This window comes from Heterocephalus glaber, unplaced genomic scaffold (genome assembly GCF_053883595.1).
Source record: "Heterocephalus glaber isolate CG9 unplaced genomic scaffold, H.glaber_assembly_v1.0 deba00001781, whole genome shotgun sequence".
NCBI lineage: Eukaryota > Metazoa > Chordata > Mammalia > Rodentia > Bathyergidae > Heterocephalus > Heterocephalus glaber.
This window is the reverse complement of record NW_028258467.1, coordinates 1,552,154-1,568,788: the sequence shown is the minus strand read 5'-3', so window position 1 is coordinate 1,568,788 and position 16,635 is coordinate 1,552,154. Positions and strand designations below refer to the sequence as shown.

Here is a 16,635-nt window from a genome sequence, read left to right as displayed (position 1 = left end):
GAGGGAACTGCAATCTCAGGAGAAAGGGTGAGGGCCTCCATTCCCAGACACACTAACTTTTTCAGAGCACCCACCCAATTATCAAGACCTAGAAACAGGAATGGCTTTGGGGCGGGTGGAGGAACCTGCTGTTAGTCACTGTCCCCCCCCCCCCCCGCCGGCTCAGGCAGTGACCATTACTCCACTAGGACAGATCTCAAAATGGTGCCAAGAGAGCCGCAATTCACATGAGGCGCCCTTACTATGGTCCCACTTACAGAAAGTTCTGTGACTAGCAGACTTTGTACAGGTGAAGAATAACAGAACAGCAGCCACCTATAGGCGGAGCAGCACCAGCCTCTCACCCCAGCTTCCCACTGCATTTCCAGAGGGAGATGTGGAAGATACCAGTGAGCTGGCATTGGGGCTTTGAATAATGGCTGTGGAGGGCTTTCCTTGACCTGCACGTGAGGACCTATGGCCTGGGCTCCCCGACTTCCTCAAACCTCCTCTTCTGGCATCAACCAGGAAAGGCTGGACTTTGTTCCCTCTATATAACAATTTTTCCAGTTTTATCTTGAGACAATCTGCATTACATTTGGGCGCATTCCACAAAGGGTGTGTCTCATAACCTGGGCAATTTCATGATGGGAGGGTTCTACAGATTAGGGAATCTCCTGGCAAGCCTGGCGGTGAGCACCAGGCAGGGGGTGACAAATTCTGAGGAAGTACCTTGATATGGTTTGGACCTAAACTGTCCCCAAAGGTCATGTGCTCAAGGCTTTGGTGACAGATGATGGACTCTGGGGAAGTGACTGGGTCACAGGACTATTGATATTCATAATTTGATAGGCTAATGGGAGGTGCTGGAAACTTAGGTATGATCCCAGTTGAAGGGAGAGTGGATCCTTAGGGGCCACATCTTGTTCCTGGCCCTTTCCTCCTGAGCTTTTTTCTTTCTTCTCCCTCTCTATGCTTTTTGGCTGCCATGAGGTGACCAGCTTTACTCTGCCATGCCCTTCTGCCATGATGTTTCTGCCTCACCACAGGCCTAAAAGCAAACGGAGCCAGCCAACCATGGACTGAGACTTCTGAAACTGTGAGCCAAAATAAACCTTCCCTCTTTTGTTACTCTCAGGTATTCTGTCACAGCAACCGAAAGCTGGCTAACACAGACCTTAAAGACCATGTGTTCTAATCTCCTGTACTCTGTAGGTGAGAAGACTCAGGAACCGGGAGGCAGCAGAGCACACCTATCCCCAGATAGCATGAACAGGCAGGTAGCTGTGGGCTGGAAGTAAGATGTGGCTTCACCCTGCAACCTCTATGCCGGTGGTAGTGAACCTATGGCTTGTGTGCCGAAGCAGGTTGTTTGTATCTTTGAAAGCTTTAAAAGGTTTGCCATCACTGCTGTGCCATCCATGCCTCATTGAGACCTCTCACCAACTGGGGCAGGTGGAGCTGATTTGGTAATAGCCACCAAGTAGCCTTATAGCTTTAGGGAGGGGGCACATTCACCAGAGTTTATTGCTTAAGTGCCACTTTGCTATGCAAATGTGAGGAGCACAATTCTGGCATCAGAGAGTGACAACAGTTAAGAGAGATTGATCCACAATGGCAGGGGCCAGAGCCACACCTAGGTACCAGGAGGCAGGATGACAGGGTAGGGGTAGCAGAAGACAAGCTATCTTACAGGAAGGAGGCTGAGTGCAGCAGGGCTTGCTCTGACCTCCCGTGGTGTCCTGAGTGGATGGAACATTCCTGTCCTGTTCAGACAGCAGAGCTGCCAAGCCAGGCCTGAGGTCTCTTATGGTGCAACCCCCTTCCCTCTCCCACACTCCAAGGTCACAGAGTGGCTTGCTGCGGCCTCCCAAGAGAAGATAGGGTTGCGTGGACCCTGCAGAAGGAGGGGAGTCTGGAGCCCCGCCTGCTTGTTTCTCTGCTGGGATCCTGTTCAGTTTCAGCAGCTGTGCCGTGTGCACAAGGAAGGCCATTGTTCCCTGCTTCAGTATGGTGGAGGATGAGTCCCCAGAAAAAATAAATAACCAGCACGCTGCCAGGGGTGGCTTTCAGGGGCCATGCAGCCAAGCACCGGTGTCATTCAGCTGCTCTTGTTTAGCACACCGGGTCCTCATGGGAGTAGATGGCACCTTCTGCAGGATGTGGGGGCATAAGAGGGACAAACAAAGCCCAATACAGCCAAATTCCACCAAGTGCCTGTCCTGGCTGAGCAAACCCCACACACCACAGTGCCTGCATGCAGGGTCCCTTGGAGGATAAGGCTCTTGGCTCCTTTGCTCTTCAACAGACACCTTGGTGACCTTGGGTGTATGGTTCAGGAGGGCCCTGCCTATCCCACGAGCCTGGGGAATGTGCTGTTCCCCAGCACTAGCTATGTGTGTTGGGGATGAGGTCCTGCCAGGGGCACTGTCAGGTGACCATCAGCAGAGGGCCAGGAATAGCCTTAGCTTGAGCCCCACGCAGATGGCTCTCACGAGTGACACGTGGCCAGTTCTGTAACCTTCACCTCAGTATCTCCTGCCTGTGTTTCCAGTGATGCAGACAAACACTGAACCAATGTCATTTGAGAAGCTGTACACACAGAAGAGCAGGTGCACCCCATTGTGAAGTCTGAGAAATTGGAGCCTCCAGGACTCTGTGTGCTGAGCAGAGGCAGCTATGTGACACAGTGCCTGGTCAGTAGGGACAGGTGGGAGCACCTGAGTTGAGTGTCTCTGGGAGTGCCAACCGGAGGGTCACTGCTCACTGTCTCCAAGGATGTCCCTCCTTGGGTGGGGGAGGTGGACATCTGAGCTGGTGCCACTCTCGGGTTAGCTATGGAGGGCATCTAGCTCAGTGCTGACAGAGGCAGACATTGATTGGCTTCAGCTACAGCCACATCTCTTCTAGGGCCACAGTGGGCTGCAGGATGGGCAATCGTAGACAAACAGACTGGAGTGCAGGGTGAAGAGATCAGAACCCCAAGGGCAGTGCTAGCCCGGCCCAGTCATGGTCCACACTGGCCACCACAGCCACCTGGCTCTGTCTGGAAACCCTTTCTGCATGCTAATGACATGCCTGAGCTGCCGGCAGGTGGAGGAAGTGGCACACACTTTGGCATGGAGTCACAAAGCAGGTGCTCTATCACTCTTCTCCTGCTGGGGGCACACTTCTGCTTAGAAACCCCAGTGTGAATGGAGCCCACGAACACTAGCACAGCCCCCAAGGCTCTGAGCCCCATGTGATGTGACCTCAGCTGGACTCTCAGCTCCTGGGAAATATACTTCCATGTCCCCACAGTCATGCCACTGTGAGCTGTGCAGGCAGAGCACATCACAGCAGAGCAGAAGGCCTGAGTGGTATGCTGGGGACATCAGAGGACGGCTTGCTGGGGACATGGGAGGATGGCACCTCAGCCCTAGCCACACTCACTGTGGCACGTGCACAAGTGTGGGCCAGCCAGTGCTCACAGTGAGTGGCTCCACTTGCAGCAGGGTGCCTGGAACTGCAGACTGGCCAGTATCATGGTGGCAGCAATCACAGCTGTACTGTGCCACTCACAGGTGGCCTGGGAAACTGAGAAGAGGCAGACACGCGAAATGACACTAGCCTCACAACCAATTTGCTAGGAACATTTAAGATTCTGGACCTTAGTGGCAGAAAATAGGGAAGTTATTGATATGTTGTGAGCAAATGCAGAGACTAGTCCAGGGTGTAGAGAACACAGAGCAGGCACAATGTATCTAGATCCTGAGGCCTCTTTGTTTCTGTTTCATTTCTTCCTTTCTTCTTTCCTTTCCTTCCCTCCTTTTTTAGACAGGGTCTCACCAAGCAGTCCAGCTTGGCCTTGAACTATGTAACCCAGGATAGCCCTGAACTTCCAACCCTCCCACCTTAGCCTCCTGAGGGCTGAGATTATGGGCAATTTACAGGTGTGCACCATCCTGCCTAGTCCTGAGGCCTCTCTTTATTATGAACAAAGGCAGCACCCTGTGGTACCTCTTGGAACATCTCAGGGCTCCATGTGGAACCCTATTTCTCTGTGGCATGGGGCGGGGGGATGTACCATCACTGGGGACCACAGGACAGGCTGGGCACTGACGACAAGTATGCACAGTGGCTGCTCCCAAGAAGGAGCAAATGTTTCTGTGTGTAAGAAAGACCCCAACTGCTGCAGTGCCAACTTCACAGTATGTATAAGAAACGCAGGCACTGGATGGAGAAAATACAGTGGGACATCACTGGGCAGTGACAGGTCAGGTGGGTGAAACAGTCCTGACCTGTCATTTCTTGCGCTCCGAGGAAGGACTTTTGTCTCCTGCCCTGCTGCCCACAGGGCCTACTCTAGCTCTCCAAGTTGAAAGTCAGCTGTGTGCTCTCTGCCCTTCTTCCTTCTCTCCTCCCTGCTGTTGTGGACTCTGGGTAATACGATTTCTCTGATCCACATCCCAAAGGCAATCACTGGTGCCATGCAGAAAATGAAGTAGCCATCATGCAGTTTTCAATGCAAAATTCCAGATCTGGCCCAGGAAAGAGCCTTCACTCAAGTGCCCAAGGCCTCACACACCCCACCTATGGACAGCGAGGTCCTTCATCATTTAATATCCATTATTTTAAACCAACCAATGTAAAGCTTCACCATGGATCCAGGCTGCAAAGAGCTGGCTGCTCTGAAGATCCCAAGGGGACTAGTGAGAAGACACTCAGGCTTGGGTAGTGGCGAATAATCAGAGGAGCCAGATACTGGGTGAGGGAGGGCGTGCCAGGCAGCCCAGAGACGGGCCCTATGGAGCCAAGACCTATCCAGGGCCTGGCTCATCCTTAGCTGAGCTCAGAGGCACCTGCTCCCAAAATGAAATTAACACAGAAATGGGGTCTGCATTGCTTCTCTATTCAGGGGCATCAAGCAGAAAAGACTTGTCACCCTTAAGGTTTTCCCAGAGTCCTGGCCTGTGCTTGTCACTGGCTCTGGACCTTGGGTGGGGAGAGAAGAGGGAGTGGGTATGGGGAGGAGCACATAGGCAGGTGGCCAAGGGGAACACCAAAAGCACTCAGCAGGCAAGGTCAGTGGGAGACAAGGGAGTGACGGGGTTGGAATTTTAAGACAACTTTTCACGAGTACACACAGTGGATCAGATGCTGCCACTGCAAAGACCAGGTACAGGGCCTGGGAGGGCTTTGGAGCCTGGTGGGTGGAGGGTCCAGGGTATTGAAGCAGAGAGATAGTGGGAACCCAAAATGTCCCTGGGTGGGGCATGACCCTGACTGGCTGTCACTCCATGTCTTCTTGTCGGGTAGACATGCTGATTCCTGGGCCCAGTCACTTGCTCTAGGTCAGTTACTAGATTCAGTGTCACTCTGCCTTGGGTCCAAGGACAGGTGGGACACAGATGTACTTGGCTACCATGAGGAGTCAAGGCTCAAGGTTGAGCTGGTGCCAGGCCAGGGGCTGGACAGGGGTAGCAGGCAGCACACACAGATGAGACAAGGGGAGATGTCACCCAGAGCCAGAGTCATTGTGTCAAAGCCAAGCCACAAGACATGATTTAAAACATCTCAGAGGCACCTATCTCTCGATGGCCACTCTAGAAAGAAAATGCCAACTAGGTCTCATGAGCTCCATCGAAACTATTTCAGCTACTTACAAGAAAGAGTAATTAAATATAGTACAGATGGATCCTTCAAAAGTGACAGCCACCATCCACGTGAGAAACAGGAAATCCATTAGCTTTGCCGTTAAAAACAGGGAGAAAGGGGCAAAATGCTCCCTCCTGACTGGCTGTCACTCCAGTGCTGAGCTGCCCGCCCTCTGCCACCCCAGGGGCTTCTAATGATGGCCCTGGAGGGAGCCAGGAGCTTTTAAAAGTTTCCTTAATTTTTATAGGTTATATTTTAGGATGAAAAGTTATGAAATAGCATACCAACATCTTGATTTGCATATTGCTAATAAGGAAAGGAGCTCTCTGCTACAGAACCTCGCTGGGCCAGATGGTGCAGACCAGTGAGAGGTACAGCCCAGGCTCTGATATCGCTAAGGAGGCCACGGGCCTGCAGAGCTGGGGCCCCACCTCTCCATATCTCTGACTTCAGAGTGTCCAATCATCCTCCACTCCGGTGGCATGGCATCTCCCAGGCTCTGGGCAACAACAAGACTTCCCTCCTCAGCTGGAAACATCCCAGGAGCCCAGGGATTCATGCCTGTCACTTTTTTTTTTTTTCAAATCCTCTGACAGTTTGGATTTGTGCTTTTCTTACATACCCTGCTCTGAAAAGCCATCTTTAAAGAGTTCAGCCTCCTGTCTTGCAGTGTCTGTGATGGATTCAATCCCAGGTTTGGTGAGCAGAGCTCTTGTCATGAGGGTATCCATAGCCCAGCTCACAGGAGTCATGTTGCTGTGAACAGGTCCAAAGCACATGGGCCTGGTAGTTTCTTACTACCATTTCCCAACCCCAAATGTACAGTAGGCACATTGCCTCTAGGCAGCCTCACCCACTCACTGCTGCCACGAGTCCTTGCAAGTGGTGTCATACACCAGCAACCTCGTGGGACACTGTTGAGGGGCCTCGCCCAGACCACTGGCTGCTCCTGCATCTCAGGGGACAGCCACACAGTACTGCTCAACTTTGTCTCCTGAGGCAGCCCTTGGGGTGCTGGGAGATATTGACCCCATGGGTGGCCCTGAGGGAAAGACCGAGGCTAGGACCTCCCTCCCCTACTTGCTCCTCCCGCCTGAGACCAGCTGCAGTGCCCTGGGCTGTTCTGAGTAAGGCTCTGCACTGAAATCTCCAGATGCACACAAACTCCACCAGCCCGACCATCCTTAGGTCACATGTCACTCAGGGGAACACATTCTGTGAGCTCTGCTGTTCTTTCTGCCAGGAAGCTCAGGAGAAACACCACACAGTTGGGAGGGAAGCCAGCAGGGGGTAAAACTATGTCAGAGATCAGATCTAAATAGAAAAGCATTTTCTAGCAAGTAGGTGTTTCTAAAAGACCTGGTTAAAGGTTTCATTTTTAAACAGAATTATGACAGACTGCAAGCCCCCAATTATGAAGCATTTAGCAAATTGTTAGTACTGTATGTATTTTAAGGATGTCCTTGGCTCTGCAGAAAAACAGGAAGCAACCCTGTAACACACATGCCCTCAAGGTGACCCTCATGGCAGCCCTAGGTCACAATGCTTGTTAACACTTGATTGCCAAAAAGAGAAAGTTTTTTTAAAAAAAGTCCTGGTTGCAGTGACAACCAGACTTCCGAGCTCCGAGCCCCGGGTGCCTGCTTCTCAGACCTGTGCAGGTGTCGCCTGCTAGCCTGGAAATGACATCTGTGGTAATGACCTTGGCTGGCTTCATTGCTTTTGGATAAATGCAAAAATGCTTCCTGTCAGGGGAAATTAGACTTAGCGACAAAGATTTTTTTTGGATTAATATATTCCAAATATTTACCATATATCAGGGTATAGGACACAGCTCATTACTCTGTCTTCTGCTTCCTGTGCATGGAGATTAGCCACAGCCTGCCCAGCCACAGATCAACTCACAAGAGCATGAGCAAAGTCTGACACACCATCCCAGGCTCTGTCAGAATGGGGAGGCGATTTTAAATTTTAAACTTGGGTTCAAATGAATGTAAATCTTAGTGGCTAAGTTGGTGACATAAGTTGTCCAAGGGAAAAACCACACGGCGACCACAGAGGGGAGAGGGAGCAAGTAGCACCCAATAGGCCCCTAGTGCTCTGGCCTTGGCCTCCTCCCTTCCTGAGGTCCCAGATCTCAGGCTGTGTGAGGGCAGTGTCCCCACAGTGGGCAGCATAGGTCTGGAACAGTTCCTAGTCACTCTGGGGGCACACATGCTCAGGGCACCAGTGTGGCGGGGGCACATTCTGGAACAGCAGCTGGGCTGGCTCGAACACACCTACACCTAGGCCATGTGCACAGGCAGTGCCACTTCCACCCAGGGGAGGGTCTCCTGTCCCTGCCAGGCTCCTGAAACCTGGGGAGCCCAAGGAATCAATGACCTAATATAGTGTCTGTGTGAGTCATGCTGTAAGAGTGCAGTCCCTCCCTTTGAACTTCAGACACAACACTGCTCTTCTTGATCTTTCTGGGCATCCTCAATGTAGGTGATGGCTGGGTTCATCACCATGTGGGGACTGGTATGCCCAGTTACCACAGAACATGTACATTAGCCAGAAGACCACTAAGGTGAGCACACCTGGGCAGCAGATGGGAATCACACCTCTACCACATGTGCCATGCCAGGGTAGAGGCCCATAAGCAGAATTTTTTTTTTTTTTTTTTGGTACCGGGGATCGAACTTGGGTCCTTGTGCTTGCGCAGCAGGCGGCGAAACCAGTGAGCTAAATCCCCAGCCCATATAAGCAGAATTTTAAAAAACTAGACACACGATAATCAAACTATGAGAAAACAAGTCTCCAAAACAATTAGAGGAAAATGACTTGTGGCCTCCAGAGTGGCAGGTGACCCCATCAGTGCTAGGAAAACAGGGGCAGAGGCTGCCTTGTCTTTCCCCAAGACACAGACTATCTCTGGCCAAGCTCTGCAGTATCACTGTCAGCAGGAGCAGACCAGCTGCTTGGGGAGAAGGGTTGGCATGGGCTAACCCAAGAGGCAACAGGCTCAGCAAACCATATGAGTGGGAAGCAGTTTTCTTGGGAGGCAAAGCCTCAGGCCTCACTCTGTAGGACTTGTCAGGGCATTTGTCTGAACTGGGCAAAGATAGGACAAGTTTTTGTTGTTGATGTTGTTTTGTTTGTTCTGAATCACAGACAGGCCTAAAAGGCACTCAGTGAAAACAAATCACTTTCTTCTAGATGTAAATCAGAGGGTAAGGTATGACTTCATGCTTAGGTCACACCAGACAGATGGTACAGGGTGCCTGTCATCATAAAAAGGTTGCTGCTGAAGAATAAGAAAACAGGGAGCTTTCCTCCAGTGACCTACCGGGATCAGCCTCCAGTGGGGACACTGACTTCATCTTTCACATAGCATGAACTTCCAGTTGTCACTCAGAGTCATGGTGTCCATTCTCTAGCCAGTGAGGCAAAGCCCTGAGTGGAGCACAGGTCATAGTCATCAATGCTGGGCCCTCTGGGAAGCCGGCCACATGTCTAGCATGAGCATAGAGCAAAGCTTCCATCTGGAGGAATGTCAGGCACAGGCAGGCCAAGTCTTGAGAGTTCTTGTGGGGACTCAGCCTTGGAATGTAACTCAGAAAACAATTTCAATATTCATGTTTTTCCCAAGCAAAATGGCACCTCTGTATTTAAAGAGGCCTGCCATCCAAGGAGACTGGACAGAGACATGCTACTATCTATCCCATAATCACCACTTGGCTGAGAAGCAAATTGCAGATGGGGTGGGAGGGGCTGCTCCTACTCTGTGCCCTGTGTTTGGCTGCTGTGTGCTATTTGTAGAACTGAGGAAGAGGAGATGGTGTTTTCTCAGCCTGAAGACCATCACCAAAGCCAGTGACACCTGAGGTATACTTACACACAGGCATCTCAAGCACCAGATGCACACACAACTGCACTTGTGCTCTGGATTTGAGAGCTTCTGTTGAAAAGCATGGAAAACATCTGATCAGTATTCTTGGTGGCTCCTGCCTAGTGGCCTCTCAGACTGCAGCAACCTGGGGAGGGCACAAAACCTCTCCCAAGGACAGTGGTGTACAAAGGTGCCTCCTCTCATACTGTGGGTGGTCAGAGCTGCCTTTAGCTGCCCATAGAGGCGCTGGTTCAGAGGTCTTCCGTGAGCCATGCACCATGGGAACCTGAGTGAGTGGAGCACAGGTGGGTGCAGAGACGGCGACCTAGCAGGGTCTACATCAGAGGTGTAAGTGGAGAAAAGGAAAGCTGGGCCTGGCATGGCAGGGAGCACCTGCTGGACGGACAGAGCCCAGCTTCCTCCATTTTGTCTTCTGTTCTAAAACATCAAAGCATTTATACTGGCAAACAGATGCTATGCCACAACAAGCTGACAGTCTCTGGCTGCTTCTTAACTCAGTGAAGGTCAGATTTGCCAGTGCTGCATAATCCCCTCATCCAGCTAGAGGCCCTGGGGCCAGGAAGCTCTGGGACACACACCAGGTTGTGGAGGCACCAGGCCTGCCAGTAGCCATGGTGCCACCTGATGAGTCCAAAAGCCCTTCTCCAGCCTCTCTTGGGAACTCATTAGGATTTAGCACTCACATGGTAGATGCTGTGTTGGATTATGCAGATATAGTGAGAGTTTACCTTGTGGTGGACAGTGGCCACCCACCTGGACAAGTGAAGATGGAGGCCCAGCTCACCAGTCATTTCTAGGTATCTTTCTATACATATGGCCAAAGGCTGGCAAATAATCCTTCTTTTGACATACTGGCTTCAGTCACAAGAGGGAAGGAGGCAGTTGTGGAAAGAACCCCTTAACACTAATCCTTGCCCAGTACCACCACCAGGTCACCTGCCCTGGGGAAGGGCTAATGAATTATCTAATGTGTCTCATTCTGTTAAAAAAAAAAAAAAGTTGTATTCAGAGAGATTGAGTAGTGGTGGAGAATTTGGAATAAACTGCTGAGAGATAATCAAAGATGAAAAACCAAACTATAAAACAAGAGGCAACTATTAATTCCAGGAAAAATAAAAAGTTGATAGAAAAAAAATTATTAGCCAAGTGTGGCATGCATCTTTAATCCCAGCATTGAGGGAAGTTAAGGCAGGAAGATTGTAAGTCCAGTCAACTTTGTGAGACTCTGTCTCAAAAGTTAAAAAAAAAAAAGGTGGGGGGGGGTCGTGGAGAGATGTAGCTCCCCAAATTATAGCTCACTACTTGCTATAGTAATCAAATTTTGCATAGTCACAATAATGTAAGGAATGACCATTACATTAAGAAAAGTTTATGTTTGTGACATAGCTACATATAGATGGTGAGGGAAGAGCAACAGGGATGTAGGAAGTGATCTTTGTCACCCATAACAGGGAGCATAAAAGCAATATGACAATAACAACCCTACATAAAAATATTGCTTAGAAATATAGATGCAAATACTCAAGTAACTGCTAGTGGAGATAAAGAAGTATATCTGTACTATATAGAATTTGGGGAGGAGAGGTAAAACAGGGTACTGCTATTTCTTTTTGTATGTTGTGCAATATAATTTGGCTAATCTACATACACGCCTAACTTTTCTGTTTTAATAATTAAAAGAACAATCGTCAGGCCATTGCCTGGACAGAGTGCAAGGAAGTCTGAAGTTTATCAATAGAGGACATCCAAAAGAAAAAAGAAAAAAATAGAGGACACCCTAAGCATGTTGTACAATCAAGCATTCCTCCAGGCAGCTCCTAGTCCAAATAGACACCAGCACTGAAGGTTACAAAGTCATATCATCTGCACTTGTCAAGAGGACACTGGCTGGGTCCCTACTGATGGGGTGAGACAGGGACACAGCCAGAGGGGAGCGGCTGCCTGCGTATGTGCTTTTGTTAACAGATAAGAAGAGGTGGAAGGTAAATGAATTAAGCTGTCAGCTCAAGACATCTGGGTATAGACCCCTTCCTCCCAGAAGGTGGGAGCAGTTTTAAAAAGTAAAAATCAATGAGCTAGAATGCATTTTAAAAGATCAGATAGGGACTGGGGATGTAGTTTGGGAAAAGAACACTTGCCTAACACATGTAAGGTCCTGAGTTTGATCCCCAGCACCTCAAAAACCAAAACGCCCTAATAAATATACCAGTTCTTTGCAGACCCACAAAGGAAACAACCTGAGACTATTCCACCCACAGAGAGGAAAAGGGGACAGACAAGCACCCCACATCATGCAGGGGAACTAAGACGCACAGTGGTTGGGTGAGGCAACTCCAATCAGTCACAGGAGGCTTCTGCAGCAGTGAGCATCAGTGAGACCTTTGTCACAGGGCATTCAGGGCAGTTCCTTAACCATCTGCTGGCTCAGCCATACTGAACAGTGGGCAGGATGGCAAGATGGAACCAGCTTCAACATCAGGTGCCCTATGCAGAGATTCAGTCTCTAAGCAAATTGCCACCATGGTTACACTGAACTGAAGAGCCAGGGCCAACCAAGTACCCCACATCTATACAATCTAGTATAAAGCTGGAGGAGTTCTAGATAGAGCCCACCCAAATGGATTAAACTGGATGTACGAATTTTGACAGGAGAGCACTTCTCCAGTACAAGTGATGAATAAAGACAATTACATTTTAGAGGCAGAAATGGGTAACTGAGCATGATGGGAGGAACCCAAAGGAAGCACAGACCTAGCGATCATGTGAATTAGGAAAAATGGAATTTAAAATATATATTCTTCTGGGTACAACTAAGTGCTTTTCATGAACTATTACTAAGAATATGGAAGAAATACACAAATGTCCTTATTTGGATACAACAAATGTGACCCTAAGCTACTCTAGAAGGATGGCTGAGCAAGTCTGTGGCCAGCAGGTCACAGCAGCTCTGACACTGCTGAGCCAGGCTTCACTCTGCTTCCCATGAAAGACAGGATACCAGGTATTACCCATTCCTAGGTGACAGGGAATGAAGGCTCTTGTTGGTTTCAGTTGGCACTTCTGGGACTTGGGCTCAGTGAGGTATATCTCCTCCATAGCAACATGCCAAGTAGTTAAATCAGAAGAGCAGCAGAGTGGGACCCCAGGAAGGAGGCATGGGGTTGGCCCACTGGCAGCAGCCCACAGCTAGTCAAGCTCCCGACTGGCAGTGAAGCCTGCCTCTGATTATGGGAATAATTTAATTAAAAGAGACTGCTCCCTGAACACTGGATTGGAAAGACTTAAGACTGTAAAGTGAAGCAGAGGGCAGGGGAGCAGTGTAGAGTGCAGGGTCAGGCCATGTGCTCTGTAAATTCTTGGGCAGAACCTGCTGTGGCGAGGCAGCCATGCTAATCGCTTCCTGCAGGCAGGCTCTGCTCCAGCACTAATAGGTTTTAATAAAAACCTCCAATTGGCCAGTAAACTCCCCATTAAGCTGTTTTTAAAGCATGAATTTAAGAGCGGCCAGTGTAAAGTGTCACACAAACCATTTAATTCACAATGCCTGGCAGGAGGTGCTGCTATGATGGGAAAAACCCAATTCAGGTGTCCCAGCCACGTCAGCACCCCATAAGCATCAGCTGGAAAACAAACTAATGGCAGTCAGGGCACATAGCAAGAATGGAGCCCCCAAACCACAAATGGAGCCCCCAAGGCTCTACTTTCCAAGTAGAGTCATGTGTACTTGGAAAAACTCCAAATTCAGCAACAAGCAGAATTTAAAATAAAACCCCTTTGTGCAAGTCCCTGCAGAGAAGCCCAGGCCTTCACCCCTGCATGTGCAGGGTGAGCCCATGGCAAACCAGTTCCATGGCAGGTACCAAATGGACGGAGGACCCATCCAGCCCACTGGTCTATGGCCACCATGGTTTGATCATTCTAAGTGCTAAGATTCATTCCTCCCACTCATCAGGCACAGCTCTCCCTGGACCCCACTATGTTTACACCTAACCATAGAAAATGCCCCCTGCCTTTTTCTGTGCCCATTGCTGCATCTGCAGGTATCTGTTCTGGTTGTCCCTGCCTTCATCAGAGGAAGATCAACAAGTCATCTATCAACTGAGCTGCTCACTAAACACAGGAACCTAAATTCCTTCAGGTCCTAATGGAATGCATTTTTCCTATAAAAGAATGTCTCCAGAGCACAGGGCTTCTGGATCTTTCTCCATGATTCCCTGGGCACAAGCCTGAGAAGAGGACCCAGCCGGAGCCTCAGGACAGGTCAGGTCTTGGCCCCCAGGAACAACACTGTAGCCATTTGCATATGCAAACCTTGCCACACTACACAGAGAGCCCTCCATGTCTTCTCCCTCACAGAGCCCAGTGGGGGATAGCAGCTATGCCAGGGACAGAAACCACACTCAGGGACAGTGGCCACACTTGGGGACAGTGACCATGGCAGGGGACAGTAACCATGTTTAGAGAAAACAGCCATGCTGGGGGACAGTGGCCATACCAAGGGAGAATGATAATACTTAATGACAGTGGCCATGCAAGAGGTCTGCAGCCATACTTAGGGGAGAGCAGCCATGCTTGGGGACAATGGGCATGCTGGGGGCTTAGAGGACAGCAGCCATATGGGGGGACAGGAGACATGCTGGTGGACAGTGGCTGTGCTTGGGGACAGCAATCATGCTAATGATGGTGCACATGGTGGTGGAGCACTTAGCCCCCATCCTAGAAGCCAGAAGTTCCACTGTGTGGCTCGGTGGGACCCTGTGCCATCAGCTGCAAGGATAGCAGGAGCTCTGAAGGATGCCAGGCTGAGCTCAGGAGCTCAGGAAGTGTATCCCTTCAGGGAAAGGTAGCAGTTAGCACCTCCTGGGTAGATGCCTCCTGGGCTGTCTTTGAAGTGCATGTTACCAAGTGCAGCAGTGGCTTCATAGCTCTCATGCCTAAGGCCTTGGCAGAAATAGGGCAGGAGGGCAGTGGCAGACTGGGGGGGGCGGGCGGGCAGGTGCTGCATCCTGGAGAACAGCCCTAATCACACACTTTCAGCTCACCTGGCGTCGCCACATCTGTCTACAAGTGGGAGAGTGGGACCCAGGATGCAGAGTCGGGACAGTGGCAGGTGAAAGGCCAGATCTTGATATTGCAACTTTTGAAGGGGACTTAAAGACAGTAAAAAATGCTAATAGAAACTTAAACTTTCTGGGGAAATGTGGTCCTTCTGTAACAAAGAAAGACATTAATAAACAGATGCTGCTTTTTAGGCTCCTGGGCTAGAACTCACTAACCAAGTGCAGGGCATGCACGGGAAGTGCCAAAGTTCCCATGCCCACGCCTGTGGCTTGGTTCATCTTGTGTCTTATGAGACCAGTGGTGCCTGCAATCCTGTGCAAGGAAGGAATCCCCTGAGTGTCTCTGTCTACTGCAGCTCAAGAAGGGCTAGGATCAGCACCTGCACAGCAACTGGGCGTCAAGGGTGGCTGGTGCAATGAGGGACAGAAGTCTCAATTATTATTGATTTTGAAAATACATGTGGGCAGCAGCTGCCTTGTGGGGCACAAGGCTCTGGAAGTGTGGCTCATCTCAAGCCACCGGCTGCTGAGGGGTACAGCCCTGAGGAAGTCTCCCCACCCCTATCTCAGCTGCACGTAGTTCTGTGGAGCTGCTCTAGCTCCTCAAAGCCACTCTGCAAAAGAAAGATATGGCAACTATAATTAAGATGAGCATCAAAAACTAAATACAGCAAGGATGAGACAAGATGTTCACCATGAAAACTTTAGCTCCCCTTAGGCAACTCTATCAAGGCTAAGGAAAGAAGCCTCTGGAAAGGTCTCAACACTGCACACCCAACCTCCTCCCTCCTCTGTAACTGGATCCTCATTCTTCAGGGTGGTGCAGGAGAAGCCAGTGCAAAGGCTAAGGCCACTCTGAAGGTGGGAGGACTGTGGGGACACCACAGCCTCCAGAGTCTCTGCACCACAGGTTGGTGAAAAGTGACCCGTGAGCACTGTATAGGACAGCATGAAACTCTTCTCCCTCAGGGCACTCGGGGAAAGGTGATCATGAGTTGACAGTTCACTTGAGTCCCCAAAGCCATCACCTTCCACCAGAGGAGCAGTGACAATGTGTGATGCACACAGGACACACTGACAGCAGCACCAACAGGGAACACCAACAGGTCCTTCTGGAGTGGAGCCCTGTGATAGTCTCACACCCGGTTCCTCTTGGCAGCTCCAGAGAGGAAGCAGCCAGTAGAGCCCTGTGAGGCCTGCAGCTGTGGCCAAGCCTGAGCATACATGAGAGGGACAGAACAAGAGGGACACCGTGGGAGGCCCTGTCCCTCAGGAGTGCACTCCACCAGATGCCCTTCCTCAATGTGAAAACTCCTGTTTCAGAAGAAGCACTGTAGCTTGTTAAGAGAGTATTTCATGCCTGAAAACCTGGGTGAAAGGCCCAGTGCCCCACTCTTGCTCCTCTGTACTCTCAGTCCTCCATTTTTCTAGATGCTAAGGCAGGGACAACCACCAGCACTCAGAGGCCTGAGGAAGTGTGGAGCACTGCGGGTGTGGTGTATGTTGAGTTGAGCCTGCCCCATCTGCATGCCCACAGCCTAATGGTGCTGACAGGGTGTACCTGGTTTGCTCTGCAAACTTTGTTTGGTAACTCCCCAGAATTCTCTGCACCAAGTAGCAGAAATCCCTACCCTAATCATGACACAAAGCCTCGATATTCTGCTCTTCATAACAGCTGGGGGGAAAAAATCCTACTGCTAAGATTTCAGGTAAATAAAAGAAATAAGTAAATTTTACTGAGAAAAGAAGATTTGTTAATCTAAGTACTGGAGAAGGCAGGATTTTTTTTGGTATCAAATAACAAGGAGTAGATGTGAACATCTGAAACCGCCACATTGATGATGAGATTGACCGTGCAGGCATGGTCAGCACCAGGCACTCTTAGCATCACTGGGCCATGGGAACCTGACTGCTTCTGTGTCACAAAGTTACCTGCCTTCTCAGGTGACTGAAAGTCAGGGAAAGAAAAATTTTTTCAGTACTGGGAATTGAACCCAGGGCATTCACACTGAGTTATATCTCTTGCCTTGTGTCTAAATTGCTCAGATTGGGTTTGAATTTGTGCTC

At 50.0% G+C, this 16,635-nt stretch overlaps 1 protein-coding gene across 8 annotated transcripts in view; it reads right to left on the bottom strand.

Annotated features, from left to right (window-relative positions):
* Positions 1 to 16,635, bottom strand: part of Lmf1 (lipase maturation factor 1) — a 99,233-nt gene that overhangs the window by 52,809 nt on the left and 29,789 nt on the right. The window contains exon 1 of one of the 8 annotated variants that reach the window (XM_087202841.1): positions 8,945 to 9,326. The exons of 5 other annotated variants lie outside the window; for them this stretch is intronic. In XM_087202841.1, coding sequence (XP_087058967.1) covers positions 8,945 to 8,978 — 34 coding nt within the window. In that variant the 5' untranslated portion in view covers positions 8,979 to 9,326. Of the gene's footprint in view, positions 1 to 8,944; positions 9,327 to 16,635 lie in introns of those variants that run through there. 2 more of the 8 variants (XM_087202843.1, XM_087202842.1) reach the window with 2 other exon arrangements.